The sequence below is a fragment of the Poecile atricapillus genome, chromosome 4 (assembly GCF_030490865.1).
Source record: "Poecile atricapillus isolate bPoeAtr1 chromosome 4, bPoeAtr1.hap1, whole genome shotgun sequence".
In the NCBI taxonomy this organism is placed as follows: Eukaryota; Metazoa; Chordata; class Aves; order Passeriformes; family Paridae; genus Poecile; species Poecile atricapillus.
Window position 1 is genome coordinate 66,932,297 of NC_081252.1, and position 25,243 is coordinate 66,957,539.

Below are 25,243 nucleotides of genomic sequence, written 5' to 3' on the forward strand. Positions count from 1 at the left end.
TCATATATTAACAGAGGTTTTACATATTTTATACACTCAGATATATACATATATTTTATCAGTAATGTGTGCTTACGTACAGTCATATGGAAACATCTGTGTACATTTACCACACACACACTCACATTCCCTTATCTACACACATTCAAGTTCTTTATTTTCAAAGAAAATGCCACCATTTAATAGACACTGAAATTGGTTCCAGGTTCTCCAAGATTTTAGAATTATAGAAAAAGTTAACTTACATCTGGCATTGCATTTGACAAAAAAATGTAAATCTGGAATTTACAACCAAATTAAAATAAAAGGAAAGACCAAACACATCCCTCACGCTATCAGCTTTCCAATTAGGAATCAAGATATCGGAATGAATCTGGTATAACTGCAAGAGGCAATGGCAGCGTTTTGTGTGAGTGCTTTTTTACAATAAACACGAATCTTTTGCAAGATGAATTAGTATGAATTTGTGGCAAGCACGAAGTTCTTTCCTAGGCAGGTCACTGCTGAGCCCCTTTCTTCTTCTGCTCCAGCTCCTGCAGGCGTTCCTCGCGGCACTGCGCGTGCTGCGTCCCCACTTTGTGCGCTGTCTCGGTGGCTGCAATGTCAATCTGGGCATACCGGGACGATCCACTCCCTGAAACACCAAATGGCATCCTGTAAAAGACTTCATCCCTCACATATTCCTGAGTAAAAAAGCTGTTGTGACAATTCCTCCATGGATTTCCTGGATTAATTTTTTCCAGTATTATAGAACGGTATATAAAGAGAGTAAGGTGATAACAATAGCTGAAACTAAACACCTCGAAAACTTTGTTATCTACATATTTTAGTTGTCTGGTTTTCCTCAAATGAGGAAATGAACCTCTTGCATTTCTGCCCCAGGTTCAAATCTCCACCCCTATTACTTCTATTATTCCGAGTCAATGAAATAATTGAGCTTGGCTCTCCCACTTCTGGGAGGCTTCCTCACCAGGCTATGAATCAGGAAACGAACACCTGGTATTTGAACAGAAAACACTTGTGGCAGCTGGCAGTGTTCTTTGTCTGGATCAGGCACCCTGTGAATGTTTACCAGAGCAACCACCTTCAGCCTCACACAAGAATGACACTTCAGCTCATTTTTCTTGGAGACAGAGGAGACAAAAGCTGCTCAGTCTGTTAAGTCTGTTCTATAAGGCTAGAGGCTGGGAAAACTTTAATATGAAAAAAAATATTTCTGGTCATTAAAGGAACCTTTGAAGTTACACAGTTTGAGTGGGAGAGTAGTTGACATTTAGGAAAATTTATAGCTTTTAACTCTTCATTTTTAATGCCTTGGTTCATTGTCTTTAAAACTAACAGAAAATATTGCTTTTACATTTCAACAGGATGTTGTAGAGACAGCTACATTAAGGTCTGAGAGAAGCTTAGACTTACTTAATAAAAAACATAAAAACATTTAAAAAGCAATGGGAAAAGTGCTAGCATTTCAAAGTTAATAAAATTGCTGAAATTACAAGTATAAAAATTAAAATCTTTATAGCTGAGAAGTATAGATGGAAAACCCATCAATATCAAATGCAAGCAATTAAATGCCAAATTTTGATGATGGGCTTTCTATAGCAAGGACTGCATCTCTAAATGACAACACATGGCAGATCTATTGCATGTTTATGTGCTAATTGCCCAAGTTAAGTATTAGAAGGAAAATACCCATTCCAAACAAAATATTTTTAAAAAAAAACAACAAAAATATTAAAAAATGAAATAATTTGCATTTTCTCTGTAGAACTTTCACACACCCTCATGGAGAGCAGATAGAAGAACACTGTGTTCTGTTCTGAATTATTTGCTGCATGGCTCCAGAGCCAGTGTCTTCAGGAGCAAGCCCTGTACACCCACAGCCCTGCTTCTGAAGCCAAGAAAGAAAAATGAGGTAAGTGTAGTTGTAATATGCAATGAAAATCTTGAGAACACAAGCAAATTACTGTCTTTCAAACTCCTGAGTTTGAAATGTTGACTTTAGAAGGAGTGCAGATACAATCACCTGTCAAAGGAATGCAACATCTTATAGAACTTCATTACTCAAAAATCTTTTCCAAGAAGAGATACCAATTAAAAAAAAATGCCTCAGAAACAGGGGTTGAACAGGGTTCAGCTCCTCTGTTTGCAGAAGCCTGTGGGTAGATCATGGAATCATTAAGGTTGGAAAAGACCTCCAAATCATCGAGTCAAGCTTTGACCAAGCTCCACCATCAACTAAGCCACAGTACTAAGTGCCACATCAAGTCATTTTTTGAACAGTTCCAGGAAAGATGACTCCATCACTTCCCTGGGAAGCCTGTTCCAATGCCTGACCATCCTGTCAGTGAAAAATTCTTCCTGATGTCCAACCTGAGCCTCCACTGGGCAGCTTGAGGCCATGTCCTCTCCTGTCGTTGTTGCCTGGGAGAAGAGGCCAACCCCCACTTGATTACAAACTCCTTTCAGGCAGTTGTAAGAATGATAAGGTCCCCCCTGAACCTCCTTTTCTCCAGGCTGAACACCCCCAGCTCCCCCATCTGGTCCCTATATGAAATCAGGATTCCACATATCCCATACATTCTGCATATTCTTTGCTGTTTAAAAGTAGAATTCCTTACCTCTTATGCTTGTGCTAGACTCTTGAAGTTCCAGTTCCATGTAGTGAAGCTGTTTTTTAGAAGTAGGGCTGACAGGAATATTGACATAGGTGGCTGTCTCACTGTGGGGTCGATCTGGTGTAGGGACATCAGCTGAATAACCTACTGCCCCTTCTGAAATAAGTAACAAGTTACAACAAGCACTGTTTGCAATGACCGGTGATCCAGTTCATTCAGACACACTGAAGGCAAACACTGAGCATCAACAACTCTGCTCACCAAACAGGACATTCCTCAGGGGTAGATGGGACACGAGAAAACCAAAGTTAAATATCCTGAGACACTGATCAAGTCAGGATCTATGCAGAAGGTCACAGACAGGATCTTCCTGTGTTGTGGCAGAAGGCAAACACTGCAGATTCTCTAACAGCAGCACTGCCTCACAAGGCCTCCACCTCTACCTTAGGTTAGTAAAGCTTTATATGAAGTAATTTGTTCTAGGAAGATGTGAACTACTGTATCATCTGCAAGACAGAGAGCAAAATCTCTGTTCTTGTTCTTCTAACCTGTTGTTAGAGGTTCTTAAAGCATGTCCCAAAAACAGGGACTGAAGAACTGTTTCAAGCAAAGAGAGGGCAAACTTGAGGAGACAACACTGACAGCTTCCCTGTGCAGAAATGGAAAATGTAGGAATGATGCCAAATGAGGACAACAAAGTATTGAAGGACTTTGAATGAAAGTATTGCAGGAAAAAAAAATGTGGAAAAACCCTTTTAAATAGTAAAGATCACAAGAAGTTTAGAGGAAAGCCCACAGAGTTTTGTAGAAATTTCTAAAAAAACACACAGACTAACCTACTAGGAAACAGTTCCTATAAAACAATTTTTACTTAAAAACAAGCTTTTTTGTCTTTTTTTGGTTTGATTCTCAAGACCTCATCTAGCCCTACTTTCAATTATTTTAATTTTGTCTGCCCGTTCAGTCCAGTTGGAGTCGTTAGCCTTAAAGACTTTCTACCTTTAAGTCAGTTTAAGACAGAGGAGTGCAGAGGGAAAACATCATCACTTTGATGTTTGCCTTTTTCATGAAGTTCTCCTCTTAAGCTGTTCCTTGTCCCCACAAAGAACTCATATCAAATCTTTTTTTGTCCAAACTGCTGTTTTTCCATTTTGCCCATTTAGACACTACTGAAATGTGAATGGAGAGGTAGTAAGGTATCAAAGCATTTTAGAGTATAGGGGAAAATGACTTCTTGTATCCAGACAACAGCAGTTGTGAATAACCATTGGGGGAAACTTCATCTTCTTGGAAGTATTATGAGTAGCAGAGATAACTTATACAATGTTAGGCAACAGTATGGGTATGTTCCAGGATAATGGAATCTCCCCAGGCTTAAACTGTTTAAATCAAAGGAGTTTACTATACAGTCCAAAAGCTGAAAAGACTGGAAATTTGGCCAGTTTTCTCACAGATTTTCATTAAAAAAACAGGAAAATCCAAAAACTATACAAATATTTCTCTGTCAGTCAGACTTCAAGATGTTGTTGCAAAGCAAGATTAGGAACAAAATGACAAAACCAATGCAGAAATGAATGCAGAAGGAATTTTTATATTTTCATCAAACATCATTCTCAGAAATTATTTTCAATTATTGTGTCCAAAGTATTGCAAAGGAATTTGGCCTGATTGAGCAAGACGGGAGAAAAATCGTTGCATTGATAACCTACATCACAAAAGGTTAGAAGTTGCAGGCAAGTGACAATCTTAAGTACAGAGTCACGAACAGTCATGAAGGAAAAGATAATTTCTGAAATCTTTCTGTCTGCTGTTAGAGTGATGCTACAGAAGTGTTAAGTGAAGCACCCTCAAAGTTAGCTAGCATGAAAAATAGCAAGAACCCCTATGAAGCTGAACAGTTAACGTGTTTAAGGAAGTTAAACATTATACTTGATGCAAACAAACCAAGTGATTTTCCTGAGAACTAAAAAGCTGCACATGGAGAATTGGTAGGGCTTTGTGCAAGAAAAGCAAAAGAAACACACAGAAAAAAAAAACAAAAGCAAAAACAAACAAACAAAAAAAACCTAAAAGCTGGCAATAGTCAAATATTCTTCTCAAAGGAGGAAGTAGAAAAAAAAAAAAGAAAAAAACAGTTGGGCAAACTGGAATGGAAGGAAGGGAAAAGCCTTCTGTTGTTCAGCCTGTGCTGTCTCAGTAGAAACTGTTTTCTTTGTATGCACAGGAATACTTGGTTTTCATTTTTTCTTAAAAAAAAACCAAACAAAACCAAACCCTATTAGGCACTGAAAACTGGCTTTTATTTGCTCTAAGAGAAGAGTTTATTTAAAAAGCACAAAACAGTCAAATGTTCCTACTAATGCAAACATGGTGCACAGAGCAAGTCATGGGCGGTGCTTTCAGCAGCCCCTCCTGAGTGGACAGGGACAGGAGGTGCTTCCAAGAGGGGTCAGAGGGGCAGTATTTGAGAACATTGAGAAAAGAGGATTTGAGAGAAAAACAGACCACAATGCATGGTTACACCATTCTGAAAGAATTGGTAGAATATCATGATGGCTTGAAGAGAAAGGGGGAAACTGTAGGAATCAAAAGAGATGGTCAAGCAAGTAACACGAGAAAAGTAAAAATGAAAATTCAGTGGCCCTCAACTGAGAGGAAAAGAAATAAAAGGACTATAATTGGGGAAGGAAGAAGAAAGTTATATTTGAAACTGGTGTTGCAGACTTTCTTTCATTAAGTGTTATTCATATTTTCTACCCAATATAGGCACCATTCTCAGAAATTAATAAACTACACAGAAAGAAAACCAGAAGTATAAATGCAGCCCAAAGATAAGTGTATGTGTGAGCATGCATGTAAAGCTGAGATGTTCAAAGGGCAACACTCAAAAATCACACTTAGGAGAGACCTCAACAATAAAAAAAAAAAGGGAAAATTAAAAAGAAGCAGGAGTTGTTAGTGACCTCTGACACAAAAATCTGTACTCACCAGGTTCCTCAGAACTAGTTGGAGTTCCAGGTTCTGAAGGAAGTGTTAGCATCTCATATCCACCTTTAGGACCTAGAAAACAGGAACACTGTTAATGGCTTTGGATTTAAGAATTTTACAATATAATCAAACCCTATTCTTTTTAGTTTTTGACTTGCAACCTTATAAACTAAATCAGACAGAATAATCTCAGAAAGCACAAACAGTGGCTAGTGCTGACTTTTCTGTAATGGTGATGTCAGCATTTCCTCATGAGTGTAACACCAAGGAAACAAAATTTAGGACACTTTTACCACTATTCACACTGAAGGCCACTGAAGTCAACAGCAGTGCATTTTGCTGTACATCAGTGTGGGAGCAGAGCTATCTTGCATGCATGATTCAGGGAGCAATGCGTGGGTGATCTTGGGAGCACCTGGAAGACTCGTGTTAAAATTCCACCTCCAGCACGATGGATAACTTCTTGATTTCTGAAAAACCATCAATAATGCTTAAGCTAGCCTTTACAAAGAGAACTTTGCTTTCCAAGCTCAAATCACCATGTTTACATAGAAGTCAGGCTGCACAACATCATTGGTCTCTCCTGAGCATGAAGCTGAAAAGAGATGCCTATATTTCTTCACTACTACAGACTCCATCCCAGTTAAAACCAGGCAAACAAAAATGCTGTGTCCGTAGAATGAACATATTACAATTAATTTTGAATGACAAACACACATAATTCTATCTGCTGGCAGTGTTTTTTTTCTCCATTATTATAAAGAGGTATATTTAAATGTAGTGGGTGTTTTTGCCCAGCATATCATTGTTAGGGTACAGGATTTCTTATGGTCTGAGATGAATTTTTTTTGGTGGGTGCCCTTTGTTAAAGTGATGGCAGCATTTTACTGCTGTGAATAAGATTACTGCTTATACTCAGTCACTTATCTCATCTGTCACTGCCTCTTCTAAACTTATCCCATCTGTCAATGCCTTTCTGACAAAAACTCCTCAAAGCAAAAAACCCAAAGAAATACGTAAGCCTTACAAAGGGAATCAAATCATGCATTACCTTAAATTATTTTAAACTTCACAAATTATTAAAGTTTAAATTAGTTTCAATTTACATGCACACACATACCTCATAATTACTTTTACTTACCAGCTTGGAGACTGTGCCCTCTATGCACTTTCAAAGACCCAGAAGCTGCCAAGACAGAAGCACCACCTGTTTTCAAACACAGAGATTCATTAAATCTAAATACCTGTTTCATTTTTAGCAGATGTTTCCGAAATATCTAGAAAAAAAAATAAAACAAAACACGAAGAATTACAGGTCATTGTTCTTCATTCAGACCTTTTTTTTTTTTTTTTTTAAGTTTTTTGCTAAATTCTTTATCCTGAATTTGTGGCATTAAATTCTAATTTAGTTGTTTTTTTCTTTAGAGTGAAAGGAAGGCTTCTATTAAACCCAAGGATGCTGTCCATCCCTGCTTGTGTTGGGTACTATCTTCCTCACAGGGAAAGCTGTCTTGAGCTAAGAAGTAAAATGACAACAAGAACTGAATTAGGAGATCCTCTGCAATCCATAATGTAGCTTTAGCAACAAAAGTTAAAGTGTTCATTAAAATCTGGTCAGACTGGATCCAAAACCTAAGAGAATGAGAGAACTGCCACACTTCAGGAGTCCCCCACCCATGTTTAGACATGGATACACCAGGCCAGGAGCAAGGGAACACAGGGGATCTGGTCTGTGGGGATTGAATCCAGGCCACAGCACGTTCTTGTGAAACACCCTCCCAGTGTTCCAGCCAGGAAAGCTTCTCCATGGGCCAGATGGCACAGCCAACCTCCCTTCCCCAGCCTGATTCTGGCCAGCAGGAAGCTGCCCTAGGGAAATTTGAGGAAACCAGAGCTATCAGCTCAGAACCCTGCAGGCTGGTACCCGGCACTGTGGCTTGTTGCACACACACATTCCCCCTCTCACCAGCAAACCAGCAGCATCATCCCCTCCTGGAGCTGTGTGCATCACTGCCCTGGGGTGACTCTCCCAGATGTGCCCTAAAGCAGGACAATCACCCCATCCAGCCCTGAATCTCTGCTCTCCGCTGCTGCCACTGTGGACACCTGAGCAGAGCCGAGTGGAATTTCCTTCCTGGCAGGAATAATGGTGAGGGAACTTCTCGTGAGGAGCTGGAGCTGCACAGGAGCCGGGTGGGCGGCCGGGGGTGTGAGGAACCCTGCCACGGGTGACAGGGCGGCTCTGCCATGTGCTGCGGCTCCCAGATAAAATTAACACTCCTCTGAGCAGGTGAGACACCGCTCTGCAAACCCTTTTTAAAATAGCCTCCAAAAATTACCACAGCTCTTATGCAACATGAAGGAATTCTGTAAGATAAATATTCTGAAATATCTTAGAAAACTGCACGGCCTGGGAATCTAAAGAAAATGGCAATTTCTTTTTTTTTTTTTTCCTCCTGTTTAAAGAATACATACATTCTAAATTTAGAATTTTAATTCTAAATCCAAGAGTTTCCAAGCTTGTAGAATTAATCCTACAGTTTTATAAAATGAATTGAAAAAAACACTCATTATTTCACTTAATAAGGACAATGGATTAAAATAATAAAAAATTATTTCAAAAGGGCACAACTGAACTAAAGCCTTTAGTTTGTTCTCTTTATGTACATGAAAGCATATACAGGGTAATCCAAGGTTACAAAGTTCAATTTTAAAGTATGCCAAACTGAGAATCTGATTTTGTATTTTAACAAATGAGATCAGACTGTAGAACCTTTACAGATTGCGGAACTCTGGTGAGGACTTAACACCTAAAAATGTTACTTGGAATTTTGTTTTTAACAAGACTGCTGATAAAAATAAAGGCAAAAATAGGACAGCCTTGGGCTAGCTGATTTACTTATATTTTCACTGTAACTCATCTTTCTTTTTCTCTCATCAGTGCATCCTCTCTCTGCATTAAAAAATCAGAATATGGTTTATGAAGCCAAAAGCCTCACCTTCCTTTGAAGATTGATTACACTCATATGCTAATTCCAGCTTCATCACAAAACTAGTGTGGGGTTGGGGTTTTTTTTCCCCTCAAAAACCTATGGCAATTCAGCAGAAATTATTCCAGAGGCATTGTGGATTTTTAAGCAATATTTTTAGGATTTGTGAAGAACACGTGGGACTTGAAAGGAGATTTAAAACAATAAGAAATTCCAATCCATTTATGGTCAAGATTAAATTTTCCCATTCAGAGCTTACTTAAAAGAACCATGTTAATGCTTCAGGATTTGACCTGTTACATTTTCCTTATTTTCAAATCTGGCAACTAACAAATATTTACATAGTCAAATCTCTCAGGGAATTTTTTTTGAAGCTTTGAACTTCATCATATAAACACATATCAACAGAGATCAACCTAGATATTTACTTCCTTCTTCTTTTCAGCTCTATAACTGTATAAACTGGTTTGTTTCTTATTCATTAATTCTAGGATAACACTTGCAGGAATGGAAAAAGCAAGTTAGAAAGATATATTTCTTAGCAAATAAAGTATCCAGCAGGAGACAGACACTCCCATTATTTTTTTCATTATACAAGGGATTGTTAAGAATTTATTTTTTTTTTTCAGTTTCCCCTGCCATCCAGTTCTGTGTGGCTGACTCGCTCAAGTCTTTGTCAGACCTGAGTATCTCATCAAGAGAGTTACTTCTGTTCTACTCTCCTCAATGTGTAAGAGGAAGAAGATATTCAAAATGTGACAAAATTAAAATAAACTGCAGGATATTTTGAATTCTGACATTTGATTAGACTCAAAAGTTTAATGTAGCTCAGTGAAGACAACAACTATTTGAAATATTTTTCTACCTTTATAGTTATTGCTTTATGCCCATTCTTCAAAAATAAGGACAGTTTACAGCACATGTGCTACAAGAAATAGCCATGAAAAAAAAAAGAAACCAACCAAAAAAAAAAAAAAAAACAGAGGGAAGATGGAATATAAGCTATAAACTGAGCCCAGACAGTTTACATTTTCAAATCTTCTGGCTTTCCATTGCATGACCACTGAGGAGACACACACAGCCCTGCACTGCAGTTACCAAGTGATCACTTCTCACTGCCCACTTCAGGTCACAAACTCTTCAGGTCTATAAAACTTCCTGACAAGGAGTCAGGACAGAAGAAAACACCACATTCTGTGATAAAACCCTGTTTCTTGCTGAATTAAAACTTGCTTTATTATGAAGAACTTTGACCCACTCACCCAAGCAACATTCCCATCTCCTCTTTTGAAAACAGATACCTTGCTTAAAAGAGCATCCAAAGGCCAAAGAGGCTGACTGACAGGAGAAACCCTGCAAGTACACCAGGAGGTTGTTTCATGTAAATGTAATAGGAGACTTCCTGCTGCTGTATATTTGCCCTACAAAACTTCCCTGTTTGTTCTCTTCGATTTTCAAAGTAATTTCATATATTTTCTGCTATACAAATGGCATTATCTGCAAGACATAAAAGCTGAAGGGGATTCTTAAGAATGCTTACTTGCTCTAGAGATTTCTCCATGTTGAGCAATGTCTTCTCTCTCTAACAGACAACTTTAAAAGTGGTAGAATCTCTCAAAATTAGAAGTGCATTCAAGCACTCTGTTCAAATATTGCTCCTCAAAAATGTCTATTTAGTCTGTGCAAAAAAATAACAGAGGATCTAACTACCTCTAGCTATTATTCATCTTCCCATGCTGTGGGCCATTCCAGCCCAGCCTCCTATCCTTAAAAATGCAAAAGTATTAAACTAGAATTATTATCATTTTCCTGTGCCAGGAAATTCAGTTTCCTGGGGTTTTTTGGGGGGGTTTTGTTGTTTTGGGTTTTTTTTAAATACACCTTTAAAGATGCTTTGAATACATTTAATTCAAAGATCTTGATACACGTGAAGGTCAGGACCTACAATGGCCAGGGATGAAGGTCACACACAAAATCAATTTTTTTTTAAAAAAAAATTGAAATAAGGTCCTCATCTTTGTGTTCTAGAAGGTTGGGATATGTAATTTTCCCAGATTTCAGTGTCAGAGAAGGCATGGGGAAGCAAATAATGAATAAATAAAGGACAGGACTAGAGGGTTACTGTGTCACTTTCTCATCAATTTCTGTCACCCCCTATGCAGAGAACAGGAACCTGCTGGATCTGCTCAGCCCAGAGGATGAAGCAGCAGAATTGGGTCATTCACTGGCATGGTTTCACCACAGTTTTCTTTCCCCCCTGGAAAATGGCCCCTTTTACTTCAGACAGTCACCAAGGCAAACTTATAGCTTGTAAATGCAATATGCATTTTAATCAGCTTACTTTTCCTGAGCTCCTATTTTTCTTCCCTCATAGAAATATTTTGAGTGGACTTGTAGAATAAAGCAGAACCAAGAAAGAGCATGTCATATTATGGCAGGCTTTAATTAATCAGTTTTTCATTAGAATGATGCTTTTCTATTACAGAGTTTAGCCCTATAAGGTATGACATCACATACCTATTGTGGACACTACTCAACATACAGTCCTTTACTGGCTCAACAAAAATATCAGAGTGCACTTGATCTTCCTACATGTGAAGAGCTGACAGCATAAATACTGAAAAAAGTGAGAATTGTAAATTGTTTTCAACCTAAGCAATAATAACCACCACAGTATGGCCCAGATTCCTCCTTCTCATTGCTCTGAATTAATTCCTTAAAAGCTGACGCCTAAGCTTGGAATAAAAGTATCATGCTGCATAGGTATGCAATAAAAATATTTTAACATGCACAAAAAAGCACCTAGTATTCCATCAGAAAAGCTAAGCTGTCAGACAGCTGACTTCATTTTCAGCACCTGTTATATATTTAATTTTATTCTTTCTTCTTGTCTGCCTGCCTGGAGTCCCTCTCTACCTAAGAAAAATTTAACAGAGATACATAGTTCATAATCAGCATTCAGGTGATATTTTAGCTGAATTCCAATCCACAGCATTGCTTTATGTTTTTCCCTTAATTCATCCCCTCAGAAGATTTCCCAACAAGCATTGTGTAGGTTTTGTATTGCAAGCTGAGGCTGTCAGAGAGCAAGAGTGTCTGTTGCAATGCTGAAGGATTTGCTCCTGTGGAATAAAGGGGGAAATGGAAAAGAAGAGAGACAATTTACAAGTCAAAAAGCAATGTGGAAAGTGCACTGCTTCCCTGGGAGCATATTCTTTACTTGCCCAATACAACATTCAATTCTGGCTTTTGCAAAGCCAGAGACCATGGCACAGAGGCACAGGGAGATCAGACCTCCCCCCAGGAAAGTTTAATTTGAGTGTTGAAATACTCAGGGCTGGGCCTGGCTCATGGGAATGCCCAGGCAACCAGTTCCCCTGTGGGAATGTGGAAAGGATGAAAGTTTCTGAAATATGGTGCAGAGAGCTGGCATGAAATGCCTTCTCCAGGGACTGCAGTGTCCCTAAGCACTTCTGAAAGCTATTCCAGCTACCAGCTTCCCTTCTCTAAATAGGAGTCTTGGGATTCAGGCTGCTCAGCTCATTTGGAAGGGGTTGGCAGCTAAGGACAGAAATAGTGGCATTTCCCTAAGGACAAAAATAGTGGCATTTCCCCTCCACACAAAACAGCCTCATGACTTAAACATCATTCATAAAAGAAGACTGCTGTGACAGAGTTCTACTCAAATGAGAAAATACAAATATTTTGAAGGAAATCATTCACCCTCATGAGTAAGAGCTGCAGGTTCCTTACCTAAGGTGTTGCAATAGAATAGAAAGGAGAGCAGAATTTAAGTAAGAGGCTTAAATTACAATGAGAAACAACTGCTAGGAAATATATTGTAAATGTAAGACTAGCAGAGGATTTTAGATGATTCAAGGTGAATTAAGGATTCTCACTGCAGAACTAAACAAACATCTCTTAGACATACACAGAAGAGCATTTAAATCTCAGAGCAGAGACTCTTGCTAGAGAACTGCTTCATTCCTATTTTTCCAACACTTTGGTTTATAGTGCCACAAAGATAATGAAGATAATGACAAGCTCTTCAGCTCACCATTCTGTGAAGGAATGAGCAGTCTATTATTTCACCTCTCAGCACTGAATGTGGATCTTATTCATGATCCCTTAACTCAAAGCACATAAGCAGTTCCTGAGAAAAAGACCTACATCTCTGAAATTGCAACCACCAGATCAAGCTACAGGATTTTTTAAGCAGCCATGAGAGTCTCTCTATGGGTCCCATGAGAACTGTTCACACAAAATGTACTAAACTGAGGTGTCCCCAGAATCCAGCAGCCTCAGGAAATCTGAATCATATTTTTGAACCTCTATCTTGTCATGGTATTTTGAGGTCCATCATAACTATGAATGTGGTCTATTATACTTGAGAGCACACATCCACACATCATGCAACTCCAAAGAATCCCTTACCTTTATCTGTAATACAAAACTATGATAACAATGGGAACATTTTCCTCCTACAAACTCAAGTAATTTAATTCAGTCTCTCTTTCTAATCAATATTTACAAAGTTATTTATAACAAAGGCAACCAAATTATTTAAACCAGAATTAAATGATTCACCCCAACTTGGTTTTTTCCATCTAGTAATACAACGTAGAATTGTTGCCATATTTAGAACACTTTTCTGTTTGCTGTTAGAATGAAACACAGTTTTCTAAAGTTGCTGAGTCTGTTGCTGAGCATATCTAACTAAAAGGAGAAAGAGAATACCCACTTTCCCTTCCAACAAACTGAAAAATACACAAACAATTGATCTGTGACTGTTTAATTCTGTATCTTGCTACAGAATTGAGACATTCAAGAGCAAAAACATTGCATAGAACCTGTGGACACCTGTAGCCCAGGAAGGAATTGGTTTGCATTCTACAGTGCATTTGAATGAAAAGATGATTAAAAAGAAATATGTTTGTAAGTGAACAGCACCCTGGGACCTTCAGCTTGGATTAAATATTCAAATGCTACAGAATATTATGAAAGCTTTGAAATGACAGGTCCAATTATACTTAAAACTTCATACATATGAAAGACAAAACTTTAATATGAAGAAATAATAATAATATTAATAATAATATTTAAATTAAATATCTAAGGACAATAAAAATGCAATGACACAGAAAACTTCAGCTCCTTTTGTATTCTGAAAAATAGTTTTAATATTGAAGAATAAAATTGTACTGGTATATTGGAGTATTTGAGAGGTGAAACCCCACAAAGAAAGCTTCAGTCACTGGCTTTAGATGCTGCATTTGTCTTAAGCATTTACACTTATTCCTGCAAGAGTTCTTTCCAAAAACTATATTTTCCCAGTGTACCAGACAATAAAACACACCTGCTCAAACTTCTTCAGTCTTGCAGCTTCTCTTTCAGTTGATACAAAAATCTGCTCTGTATTTCTGCAGTTCCAATTTGCTTCATGATAGGTTTTATCAAAACAGCTAACTCCCTCATATGCATGAATAGTGTGAGATTAAGTTTTTTGTCAGATGTTGTTTGCATCCAAAATTAACTTGACACTGAAATTAATACAGAAATAACATTCTGCCCACCACATGCAGCAGAAGTTTCCCTGTATTTACACACACTTTAATCATAAGTGCTCTGCTTTCCTTGGTTTGAGTGGAGGACTACAGACTTGAGTATGAGAGAGAAAGATAAAATTAATGACCCAATTTGGGCTTCTACTTACACCTCTATAAATCAAACATAATTCCACTGACTTGAGTGGAATAACTAGCAACAAGATCTGCTAAATGCTTCTGGATTTTCTCCTGCTAAGACAGACAAAGGAAGCGAGTTACTTTTAACCTTCCCCAGAGACACCTTCTGATCCTGAGTATCTTACTGGATTTGTTAACACAAGTATCCATCAGCTATGCTGCTTTATGTATTTGCCAAGGTTTTTAATGGAGTAAAGAAACCCAACCACAAAGAGCTGTTCCACGCCTGTTGGAGGTGGGTATCCTATGAAATTTAATTTTGATGAATTAGCAGGTAAACTATTTAAGGAATGGAAAGGCATTTAAGATACTAACTAAATTCTTTGCACAGGTTCTCTCTAAGGTCTAAGATGGAGAGAAACTACGCAAATGCTTATGAAATGTTTTCTTTGAAGTAAAATGATAATTCAAAGGTGCCAGACCAGTTTGACAGGGAACTCAGTGACCAACACATTCTACTGATAGAGAAGTTTACAATGCAAGGATGGTCAGTGCCTTTGCCAAAATAATCTTTCCAGGCCAGATACTCAGTGTCCTCTCATTAGTGATTTTGTTGGTCAATCAATAATTTCACTGACATGAGAGAAGCATTTCCAAGTTGCTTCTAGTAAAGATTCATTCCTCTGATTTTGTGTTATTTAGGAAACTGTCTATACACACTGAACACATAATCAAGTTTGCCTTTGGTGCTAATATCGCCTAAAAAGAAAAATTTCTTGGTGTTCTTTGAATAAGTAAGTAGAAAAGGCACTAAACAGCTTTTTAAAGAATCTGACAACTTTGAACCTCTTCAAATTAACAAAAGAAAGAGAAAAACAAATATATTCATCTTTTCAGCCAAGGTTACTACAGATTACAATGTATTTCATAACTGCCATACATGAATTGCAGCAACAAAACCAACCACGAACAGGACAACTCTCAATATAGTATTTAGTTCTGCTTCCACAAATATTCTGTTCTTCTTATCACAATTTGAGACTTAAACATCATTGTTAAATAAAGCAAATAACTAAAAGACTCCTACCTGATATAGCTGGTAAGACTCCAGACTGTAATACTGCTGTTCCCTAAAGAAAACAGAAAATTTTAGAATGAAAAATCTTTACAAGAAGTAAAAACTTGACAAAATGCAGGAAGAATACAAAAGTAGAAGGAAGAGGAGGAAATCAGAAATGTGGCCAAAATTTCATTTTTGAAAGAGAAAAAACATCCCAAAGCATTTCAGAAAGCATTAGCTTATACTTGACAAAGATGCAAAAATGCCAACAGAAGCTTGATGTGTGAAATTATATTAGATCTGGGACACAGTTAAAGATCATTTAAATTATAGGAAAGACAACAAATAACTACAAGAATCAGCTTTGATTGGATAAAGAAATGAGCCTGAGATAATAAAAAAAAAAAACAAAAGCAGTGTCCTTTTCAATATATCATGTTTTATTGTTTCTGCAACTCTGAGGCCTCCTGCTGCAATCCTCTGTAAAGCAGAGACTTCTCTAACAGTGGCAACTGCAAAGGCAACTCAGCAGAAAGAACAACAGAGACATGTAAAAGCTACCTTTTATAATTCTACAAAACACAGCAAAACATGCTTTTGCCTGTAGGAGAACTTTTTAAAATTATTATGTCACCATGTACAAATGTAAGTGAATGGTTTTCAAATGCAGAGCATCAAGCAGATCTCAACCCACCCTCTGATTATATCAAAGGAGAAAAGGGGTAAGTGACCTCACTCAAATCATATGCTTTTGTTACGCCTGCTACAATACTCAGACAAAAACTAACGTGATTATCTAAGGCCTTGTAGTATTACTCATAAATATAAGTGAAATATCCTTCTAACATAAAAACTTTCATCTGTGGCCCAGGAGCTGAGTGCTGGGGTCTGTGGTGCATGGCACTGGCTGCAGCACAACACCCACCGTAAGCAGATATTCACCATCCGTGCATCACACACCAGGAGCTGCATGGCCAGGGCTATTTTAGCTCTGCTACTGATCTGGCTGCTCTCAGATGACATTCACTTTTTATGTTCTGCTTCCAAATATCTTGGGTAGAGTTCAATGATAAGTGTTTGGAGAAGCCACTGGTTTGATATGCTGGATCGCCATTCATACATTAGCTCAGTTGGCCTAAAAAGCTAAATAAAATTTAAGCCTGGCATTTCTTTCTGCGTGTACAAATAACCACCATGGCACATAACCCTTTTCACAATCAAAATGGGATTTTCTTTTCCTCCTTCTGTGTATATTTGGAATATCTTTACCATCCTCTGACCTTTTTTTTTTTTTCCTATTAAGGTTTCATTTTTTTATATTCAAACTTTCACTTGCTTTAAATTTCAAAAAATATGTGATTGATCACACCAGTTCTCATTTAAAAAAAAAAATAAAAATCAGCAGTTAAAAATATTGTCCCATACAAAGAGGAGCAGGCCTACCAGTCTCTGTACAACTTTTCAGTGATTACATACCTAATCCTGCTCTGGTGCTGCTTATGGGAGTTTTAATCTTTGGGTCCAAGACCAACCCAAAAAGTCCAGATCATCTAATATAAGCTCCACAGCAAGGAGCAAAGATACTGTACTGCACAGTTCCCTGGCTACAGAAGTTTTGCCAGATTCATAGTGACAAAAAGCACCAGAACAGCTTTGCAAGCTCACCTCTGTGGCGTAAAAAGGTGTCAGAAACATGCAAGTTAGGTGGATAGAAACAAAAGAAGGAAAATATTGTCTTAAAACTAATTCTTCCCGTTATTGGCTATGATGGATAGCTGATCAATATTAACCAAGCATTTTCACTGAGCCAAAATATTTTTGTTTCCTATTTACCTCCTAAAAAGAGTAACCTAGACTTCCAAGAAAAAGCAGATTAGCTTCTGTAGGTTTGAATGCGGAGCCGGGCTCCATCATCACTGGCAAGAGGAAAGAAATGCCAGTCACCTGATAACTGTGTCAACATTTCAGACACACCTCATCAGCCACAGCTTATGTAATTCCCTTTGTGTATCTTTAGAAATAAAGCTTTTCTTTCAGCTCATCTAAGTTTGGCAGCTTTTTATAGCTCCATTATTCTGTGCCTACTGAGAGTTAGCATTCTCAGCACAGGAAAGATGAACCTCTTGGAGCAGGTCCAGAGGTTGGACAGAAAATGATGGGAGGGCTGGAGCAGCGCTCCTTTGAGGAAAGGCTGAGAGAGCTGGGCTTGTCCAGCCTGGAGAGAAGGCTCCAGGGAAGCCTTGGAGCCCTTCAGTACTTACAGGGCATTGTAAGAAAGGTGGCAACAGAGATTTTGGCAGACTGTGTTGTGATAGGACAAAGGGTAATGGTTTTAAAATAAAAGAGTATAGATTTAGACTGGATATAAGGAATAAATTTTTTACTATAAGGGTGGTGAAACACTGGCACAGTCACCCAGAGAAATTGTGGATGCTCCATCCCTGAAAACATTCAAGATTAGGCTGTATGGGGCTCTGAGGAACATGACATAGTGAAAGTGTCCCTTCTCACTGGTAGGGACTCACAGAGGGTTAAACCAGGTGACCTCTAAAGGTCTCTTCCAGCTCAAAATATTCTGTGCTTTTCAGGTCTCATTTGCTTTAGCCTAAGCACATATATGAAGTTTTGTCCCAGTCTGTGTTCTCAAGACTGGAAGAAGAAGGGTTCAACATAAATGAGAGTCTCCCAGATTCTTCTTGTTATGAAACAGGACTTTGTATTTGACAGTAATAGAAGCAAATATTTGCACTGTGAGATTTTTATTCTTCACATACCAAAAATGCACTCATAAACAGAGGCTTGATTGCCACATTGGTCAAATGCTTAATTTTCACAGAGGAGATGATCTAGATTGTTTTTTCTCCTCTCCCTTCCATTATTTTAAAGCTATTATGTAGTATCAAGGCTATGCAAAATATTCAGTTTTTCAAGAGAGAACCATGAAAATCTTGACTCAAAATCCCTGAGTCCCTGAAAAGCAGGAGCTGTGAAGCAACAACGAGCACTCTCCTGCCTGCTGTGTGTAGCTGGTGGCACAAGCCTCTGACTGCTTCACATAGTTCGTGTGTAGAGGGAGGCAGCAGATTACAGTCACATCATATAGTGTATTACAATAAACTTGAACTATCAGAAACTTTTAAAAGGAGCAAAGGGCTAATGAGAGATTCTGTAAGAAGATTTTGAAATCAGCATCAGAAAGAAAAGTTTAAAGTGCTTTTAGAAAATGGAAGAGCAAAAGTATGTCCTAAGTTCTGCAAAGCTCAGATATTTCAGCAAAATGAACCAGACCCTAGTGAAACAGACAGCTAAAGTACTTTTCTTGTAAGGATTAAAGATTATGACTTATTCTCTTATTCTAAATCACAGTAAAGTTTAAAGCTTGAATGCTTAGGCTGCCACAAGAAAAACAAAGTTCCCAGGAAAGGTCAACAAATAAAGGCACATGGCCTTTAAATGTCATCTGCCTTGATGGGCTGTTTCACCCAGCAGTTGATCAGGTTCAGAACATAAGATATAAAATTTTTAAACTCTATAATTCTTCCTAATAACTCCAAATGAAAGAAACTCCTGCCCATAGCCTGTTTCAGGTGCAGGGCTCCAATTTCAGCCACAAACTCCTGATTACTCAGCTTCATCTGTCGCAAGCCAACTGCCGCCCTACAGAAAGATTGCTGAAGTCAGTTCAGAAGCATCTCCACTTGCTCAGCCAAGCCCAAACATCAGCTATTTTATGAGGCATGAAGCTGGCAATTTCAGTGGCACTGGCAAGCCATGGGCTGTGCCACATTAAAATATGCCCCTTAAAATACACCCCTGTGGGATAATCAAGCTCTGCTCTTCTACAAGTTACAGGTCTTATTTAAAAAACAAGAGGTGAGAAACAACCAAAAGTATTGCTTAATTCTAGTCCAGATTTGTGGCTATCTTCTCTCTCACACATTTTTGACAGAGTTGTGATTCATGTATGCTTCTGCTGAGAGGCATCTCCTGCTCCTTGCTCTGGGCTTCCCAGCTGCCTGCAGCCAGGAGCCACAGGTCACACAGCGCAGAACACAACCATTAACATCAGAACGTGACAATTACCTCCAAAAATGACACAACTTGCCTGCAGCACACTCATGGGAGAGAAAGAACAGCTGGGCTGAGTTCCCTACCACAAAAGTTGGGTCCATCTGCCAGGCAGCAGAAATTCTGATGGTGGAGTCTCAGTTGCAACACTGAGGGGTCAAATTTCAAGCCCTGCTACTGATAATCTATCAGCTCACAGGGAAACTGACGCAGAAACAGGGTGCATGATTTGCTCTTGTCCTTTGCTTTTCAAAACCAGACCTAGAGTTACTACACACTGGACATCACACTAGGAGTGTGCTGAACAACTGGCCTGCAATGCAATTACACAGTCACATACCAGTTTTTCCAGGGGACATGTGTCCATTCACTGCACGAGAGACACGTGTGGGGACAATCAAGTCAGCATGAGCAACAATAAATCTGTCAATTCAACAATGAGGAGCTTAACTTTGCAACCTAAACAACACCCTTTTAACATCATACACACGTCTCATTATGCACAGAAGTATTCAGACAGAATTCTAGAGGAAGCAGCTGTGCAATACCATCCAAGGCACATAAAATACCTGGTGTAGACACATCAGTCTTTTGTGTCTGTTTGTGTCTGTCTCCAGGCATTGCTACAAGCCAAGCTTGCATACTTGCTAGACAAAAATATAATTCTGGAGAATGTACAGCTGCCCAAAGCAGAAACCCTCACTCCAAGTTGATATCAAAGTCTGAAGGCACACAACACCAAACCCTCTTAAATTGTCCTAATACCAACATCAGCCAGACACCTTGTGATTACAGAGACATGTCCAAAACTGCAAGTACATAAATAAAATAAAAACACTCTGACACCTCCAACAAACTGAGTGTTTGGGTTTGTCTTACCATTTCTTACTAATTTCATACGGTTTGAGTTTCTTGTGGTTCCTCAGACTGGTACTCTGGGCTCTAGATCAAAAAAACTTATTTAATACTTCAGTGAATTTGAGGGTCTCTCCTCTTTAACCTCAGGTAAAATTCAGAAGCACTGGTTTCTATACAGCATTTCATTACTTCATAGAGATTTTGTAGGGATACATATAGTGACAATCTGCAGAGAGAGACTGCAGTAGAAAACCCTCTAGGGAGAGCTGTATAAGAAACTCAAATGGAAAGATGGACACCAATGGTTGTGAATATTGCTGAAGAGATGAGCTCATCTAAGATTCTGAAGAGACCTCACAGGACAAAGACACTGAAGTACAGTCAGAGAACACTTCACTCGTGGTCCATGATACAGGAGGATTTTTCACAGGAGCCAGGACTAGGCTGAAGAATTCCACCAACCAGAGGAAATGGCTACACCAGACGTAGCAAAATGCCTCTGAAACCAATTTTAATCCAGTATATTTGATAAACACAGCCAGAATGTTGGAGGAGTTAGAAGACAGGAACTAAAAACGATTGTTCATGAAAAATAAAAACACCATATGCAAATGTCACAGGATATATTCCTTAAACTCAACAGTGGGGTCATAGCATCTCCTGATTCCAGAGCACAGAGCCCTAAACAAATACACCTGTGAATTGATGCTAGGTACATAATACAATGCATTAACATCAGCCTTCACTGCCTCATCTTTCACCAGGTATCTCATAATAATCCTTCTACCATTCAGGGCATTAAAGACTCCTTACACAATTGCCATTAAAATAAACCACACTCAGCTCAGAAATGATAAGTGCTTTCTCTCCAATTGTGAGAATGAAGGTAAATAACCCAATATAATCTGAAGTTCAGTATGTCATAAATTCTTAGGGCCAAAATAAAGACAACCAATTGTTCCAGGTAATTGGAATCATCTACATTGTTCCCCCCAACTCCTCAGCTGAGCTGTCCTGATTTACAGTAGTGGATGATGTTCTGCAGTTTTATGGAAAGGAACAATTTTTAATTTAAGCACTAAGATACACTGCAGATTTTCCAATTCAAAACAGTGTTGTCAGCTTTTTAGAGATGTTTTCACAGAAACATTAAAGTCCCTTTTCCCCTTTCCAGAGCCCTGTTCACCTCAGCTCCTGTTAAGCCACCTCTCCTAAGGCACAGACAGAAACTCCTGCTGCAATGCTCATGCTCAAGAGTTCAAACACACTTTTCCAGATGTGGGTCCAGCAGTGCACCCACAGCACTGCTTCAGCCAGTCCCATTTCCACAGGTGAGCACAAGTGCTCTTCCTCAGCTTGCAGCTGAATCACAGAAAACACTATAGCTTTAGCCATCCAAACAGAGTCTGCATTTCTCTTTTAGAAGTTGCAAGGCCCTTATGAAGAGACGTTTGTGAAGAATAAAAATCAACATTAACATGTTATACATTTGTATTCTTATAGAAAGACAGTAAAATGACAGGCATCTGTGCCTGCAGCTGTATTTTACCATGAAAGAATATTTTAAATTCAATTCAGTGTAGACAACTGGAAGGAAAATAACTTTCCTATTTATGTTAAAAAATACTTTTTTTTAGAGAGACTAGCACTTCAAAAGTCTTGTCAAATGCAACGGAAACAAAGTAATATGCACAAAGTAAGAGGCTTCAATTCCATGTATTCTGGCTTGTTTCATATATTCCAAATTCCAACAGGGGGTAGTATTACACTTCTGCAAGAACATTTGTTATTTAGAATACACTGTCTCCCCACATTTGATATTCTGAGTTTTCTTGTACAACAGATCTGTTAATTTCCACTCATTCTGCACCCAAGGAAACCACATAAGGCAGAGGCTCCAGCAAAACTCCCCTAACACTGAAAGTGAGGCTCAGATGGGCCCAAACAGGTATGAAAAGCAGCAGATTTGATTACTGTGCAAATCATCAGCGTGTGGTTCTCAGCTCATGCTTCTTGCTCAGCACATGGCACAAACAGGAGAGGCAAGGTGCTCACAGATGGGATGCAACAGCTCCCTTTGCATTTTAAAGTTCACAAGACTGACTGTGCCCCACTGAGCACCTCAGTTCTGCAGAAACACCTGTGAAAACCTGACCAATGGGAAGTACTGCTGTACATTTTCTCAGAACAGCACAGCCCAATAGAAACCACAGAGTTCTCAGCCAGAGCATTAACCCATCTCAAGATAGTCACAGTCAGTACAAAAGTACCGTGGAGCAGGAAGCTTGGAGATGCTGCAGATAAAGAAGGACCATCATTATTATCATATGGGCCTGTGGACACACGTGCTCACAAAAGGATTCAGGTGGCCTTCTCTTGTGGTTAGCAAAGCAGCCATTCATGGAAAATTTACACACAAAAGTGCCTTAATCCCCTTTACCCAAGTTTTCTGCTTGCAACAAGATTTAAAATCCAAGTCAACTATTCAGGAAGAAAAAGGATCCCTTTTAGCAAATAAAGAGTTCAGCTACAACTCTACAGCTGCAGTGACAGACAGCAAATAGAGAAGGACTCAAATGAAAACATTTCAAAAGCTGGCAAAGTGAAATCCCAGATTTTAAGAGACAAATTAAACCTGCCCCTGTGGGTTCTTAGAGATAGAGAAAGTTTATGTTAAACTTTAATTACCATTTTGAAACATTCACCTGGGGAAAGCCCTAAGAAAAGTCTTTTTCTTCCTCTATTTCCCCAATGACTGTTGTTCCACAGTGTGAGCTTAGCTTCTGCTGGCACTAAAAATACACTTGTGCCTGTCTTGTAGCTGATGGAGCTATGCCAATTTACATTAGACTAGTTACTTGATTCCTTCCTTCCAGCCCATTCCACATAAAGACACAGAGAAAAGAATCCTTGTTATAACCTGTGCAGCCTGTTCCACACAGAGAGAACTAGAGTGGGCTTAATTATGGGCCTGTGAAGAATAAAAATGAAAGCCTTGCTATATGATCTTCACATTCATTTTCCTCCTTTTTCAACCTCACATTTAGAGCTAAAGTTAGTCAACTTCTTACAGAAAAAAATTATTAACAAGATAATCAGTGATCATCAGTAGAAAGAAATGGATGGAAGTAGAAGGACAAATAAGGGAGGAAAAGCTCAAAATAGTAAAATTAAGACAAGTGTTTTTCTTTATTCCCAGCCCATCACTGAAATTATGGTTTGTCAAAAGTAATGAAACTGTAATTAAGCTGCACAGCTTCAAAGGATACAGATACTTAACTATGCATGGGGGGCTGCTCCCAGGCTTCTATATCAGAGAGCAGTGCAATAAATTATTAGGCACAATTATATCCATAGTTTTTTTTCCAAAGCCTCCTGCAGTAGTTATCTCTATAGCACGTGTGTTCCGCTTGAGTTTGTGTCTCCAGGAATGAGATGAATCGGCAAACTTCATCTGGAAATATTTTCCTTGTGCTACAGGGGATTCAAGTATACAGTTACTAACCCTGATATAGCCCACTTAGCACTTCTCTGTCCTTCTAATAAACCAGATCTGGAAAAGGTTTATATTTCCTTAATATTTTCCAGGCTCAAATTACTAGTACATCCAAAATTGCTTCCAATCAGCATTGAATTAGCAGAGGATTCCACAGAATCCAGACTACTGCAGAGGATGTGGCTAGGGGAGAGGGAACACAGCCAGAGTTCATGTCCCACTGATTCCCAGCTGTTGAAACAGTCATTTTAGTTGACTGACAGCTGGCTGCTGCACTTCATCCTGCGAATAGCCCGATATCCTCATGTGACAGGACTTAGGAGCACAAAGTCAACTTTAAAACCCCTTTTCCATCTACACTTTGGACTCCTGTGGGATTGAACTTCTGCAGAGAAAGGCCCAAGGTCTGCTTTCTTTCATCTACCCTGTTTTCGGAAAAAAACATGGAATGACATAAAAGATAACTCCAAGAAGACATACAAGCAGAGCTTGCATGCAGCAAAGGCATTTTACTGCGGCCTAGAAGCCCTATATATGAGTGGTATTCACTCACCCCATCCTGGCTTTCATTTATCATATTAATCACACTTATTTTGACCTTAACATCCTCATCCCACCCGAGGAAGTTCAGTCTAACTTTGACACACACACAATTTTTGTGTTGTTATATTGATACTTCAAAATTCCCTGGAGCTGAACCAGAGTGGAGAGAAAAACAGCAGTAGGTCCACATAACATTTTTTCCCTGCACTTCTGTCCTGAACTCAGGGGTTGAATTACTGGCTGAAGTAAGATAGTTTTTCGAGGCACAAAATGTTGTTACACTAGCAGGGATGGTTGGAGTGCAAGGAAGTACTTCCCTCTGCAGTGTCATTTAGGAATGGAATAGAAAAGCTTGTGTACAACTGTAAAAAGAGCTTTTTTTCACACTTTAAAAAAGCTTTACTCAGCTGGTCAAGTAAAGTAATTGAGGTTTCACTGTGTCACCTTGGTTCTTACCCGGAGTTCCTACATTTCAAAATTTAGCCTGAACCAAGGGAACTCAATTGGGTCAATTTGCTACCAAAAATACTGCTCCAGAAGTTCCTTGCAGTCATCTGCTCTCACACCTCTTATGGGGGAAGAGTTCAGTTATACCTGATCCCTGTTTGGGCAAAATTGCTTTTGATCTAATAGAGAAAGTGGGGAGGGGGGGGGGGGGAAGGTCATTGCATCCAAAAAAAAATTGTCAAGATTTTATTTTATGCAATCTGACTCTCCATAAGGATTTTAGAAAAGAATACATTAAGAAAACATAATACCAGTATAGGATTTTCCTCAGTCTGTTGTTACAAATTGGCTTGAAGTTCAGGCATATCCTCAAGCATGTTCTTGATACCCTGCTCCCTTCTAAATGCTAAAAAATCGCTCAGCCCTCAGGCTAATCCCATTCTTAGAAAGAACTGATCTTCAACTGCCATGTCCTCAGTCTCAGATTTTCT

General features: G+C 38.8%; 1 protein-coding gene across 6 annotated transcripts in view; it reads right to left on the reverse strand.

The window, feature by feature from the left end:
• Window positions 1-140: 140 nt before the first annotated feature.
• The window catches only part of DOK7 (docking protein 7), a 59,337-nt gene continuing 34,234 nt past the window's right edge, over window positions 141-25,243 (reverse strand). For all 6 annotated transcript variants that reach the window (XM_058837200.1, XM_058837198.1, XM_058837196.1 and 3 more), the window contains 5 exons: window positions 15,368-15,410; window positions 6,748-6,813; window positions 5,607-5,678; window positions 2,622-2,774; window positions 141-634 (listed from right to left, as the gene is read on the reverse strand). In XM_058837200.1, coding sequence (XP_058693183.1) covers window positions 498-634; window positions 2,622-2,774; window positions 5,607-5,678; window positions 6,748-6,813; window positions 15,368-15,410 — 471 coding nt within the window. In that variant the 3' untranslated portion in view covers window positions 141-497. The remainder of the gene's footprint in view (window positions 635-2,621; window positions 2,775-5,606; window positions 5,679-6,747; window positions 6,814-15,367; window positions 15,411-25,243) is intronic.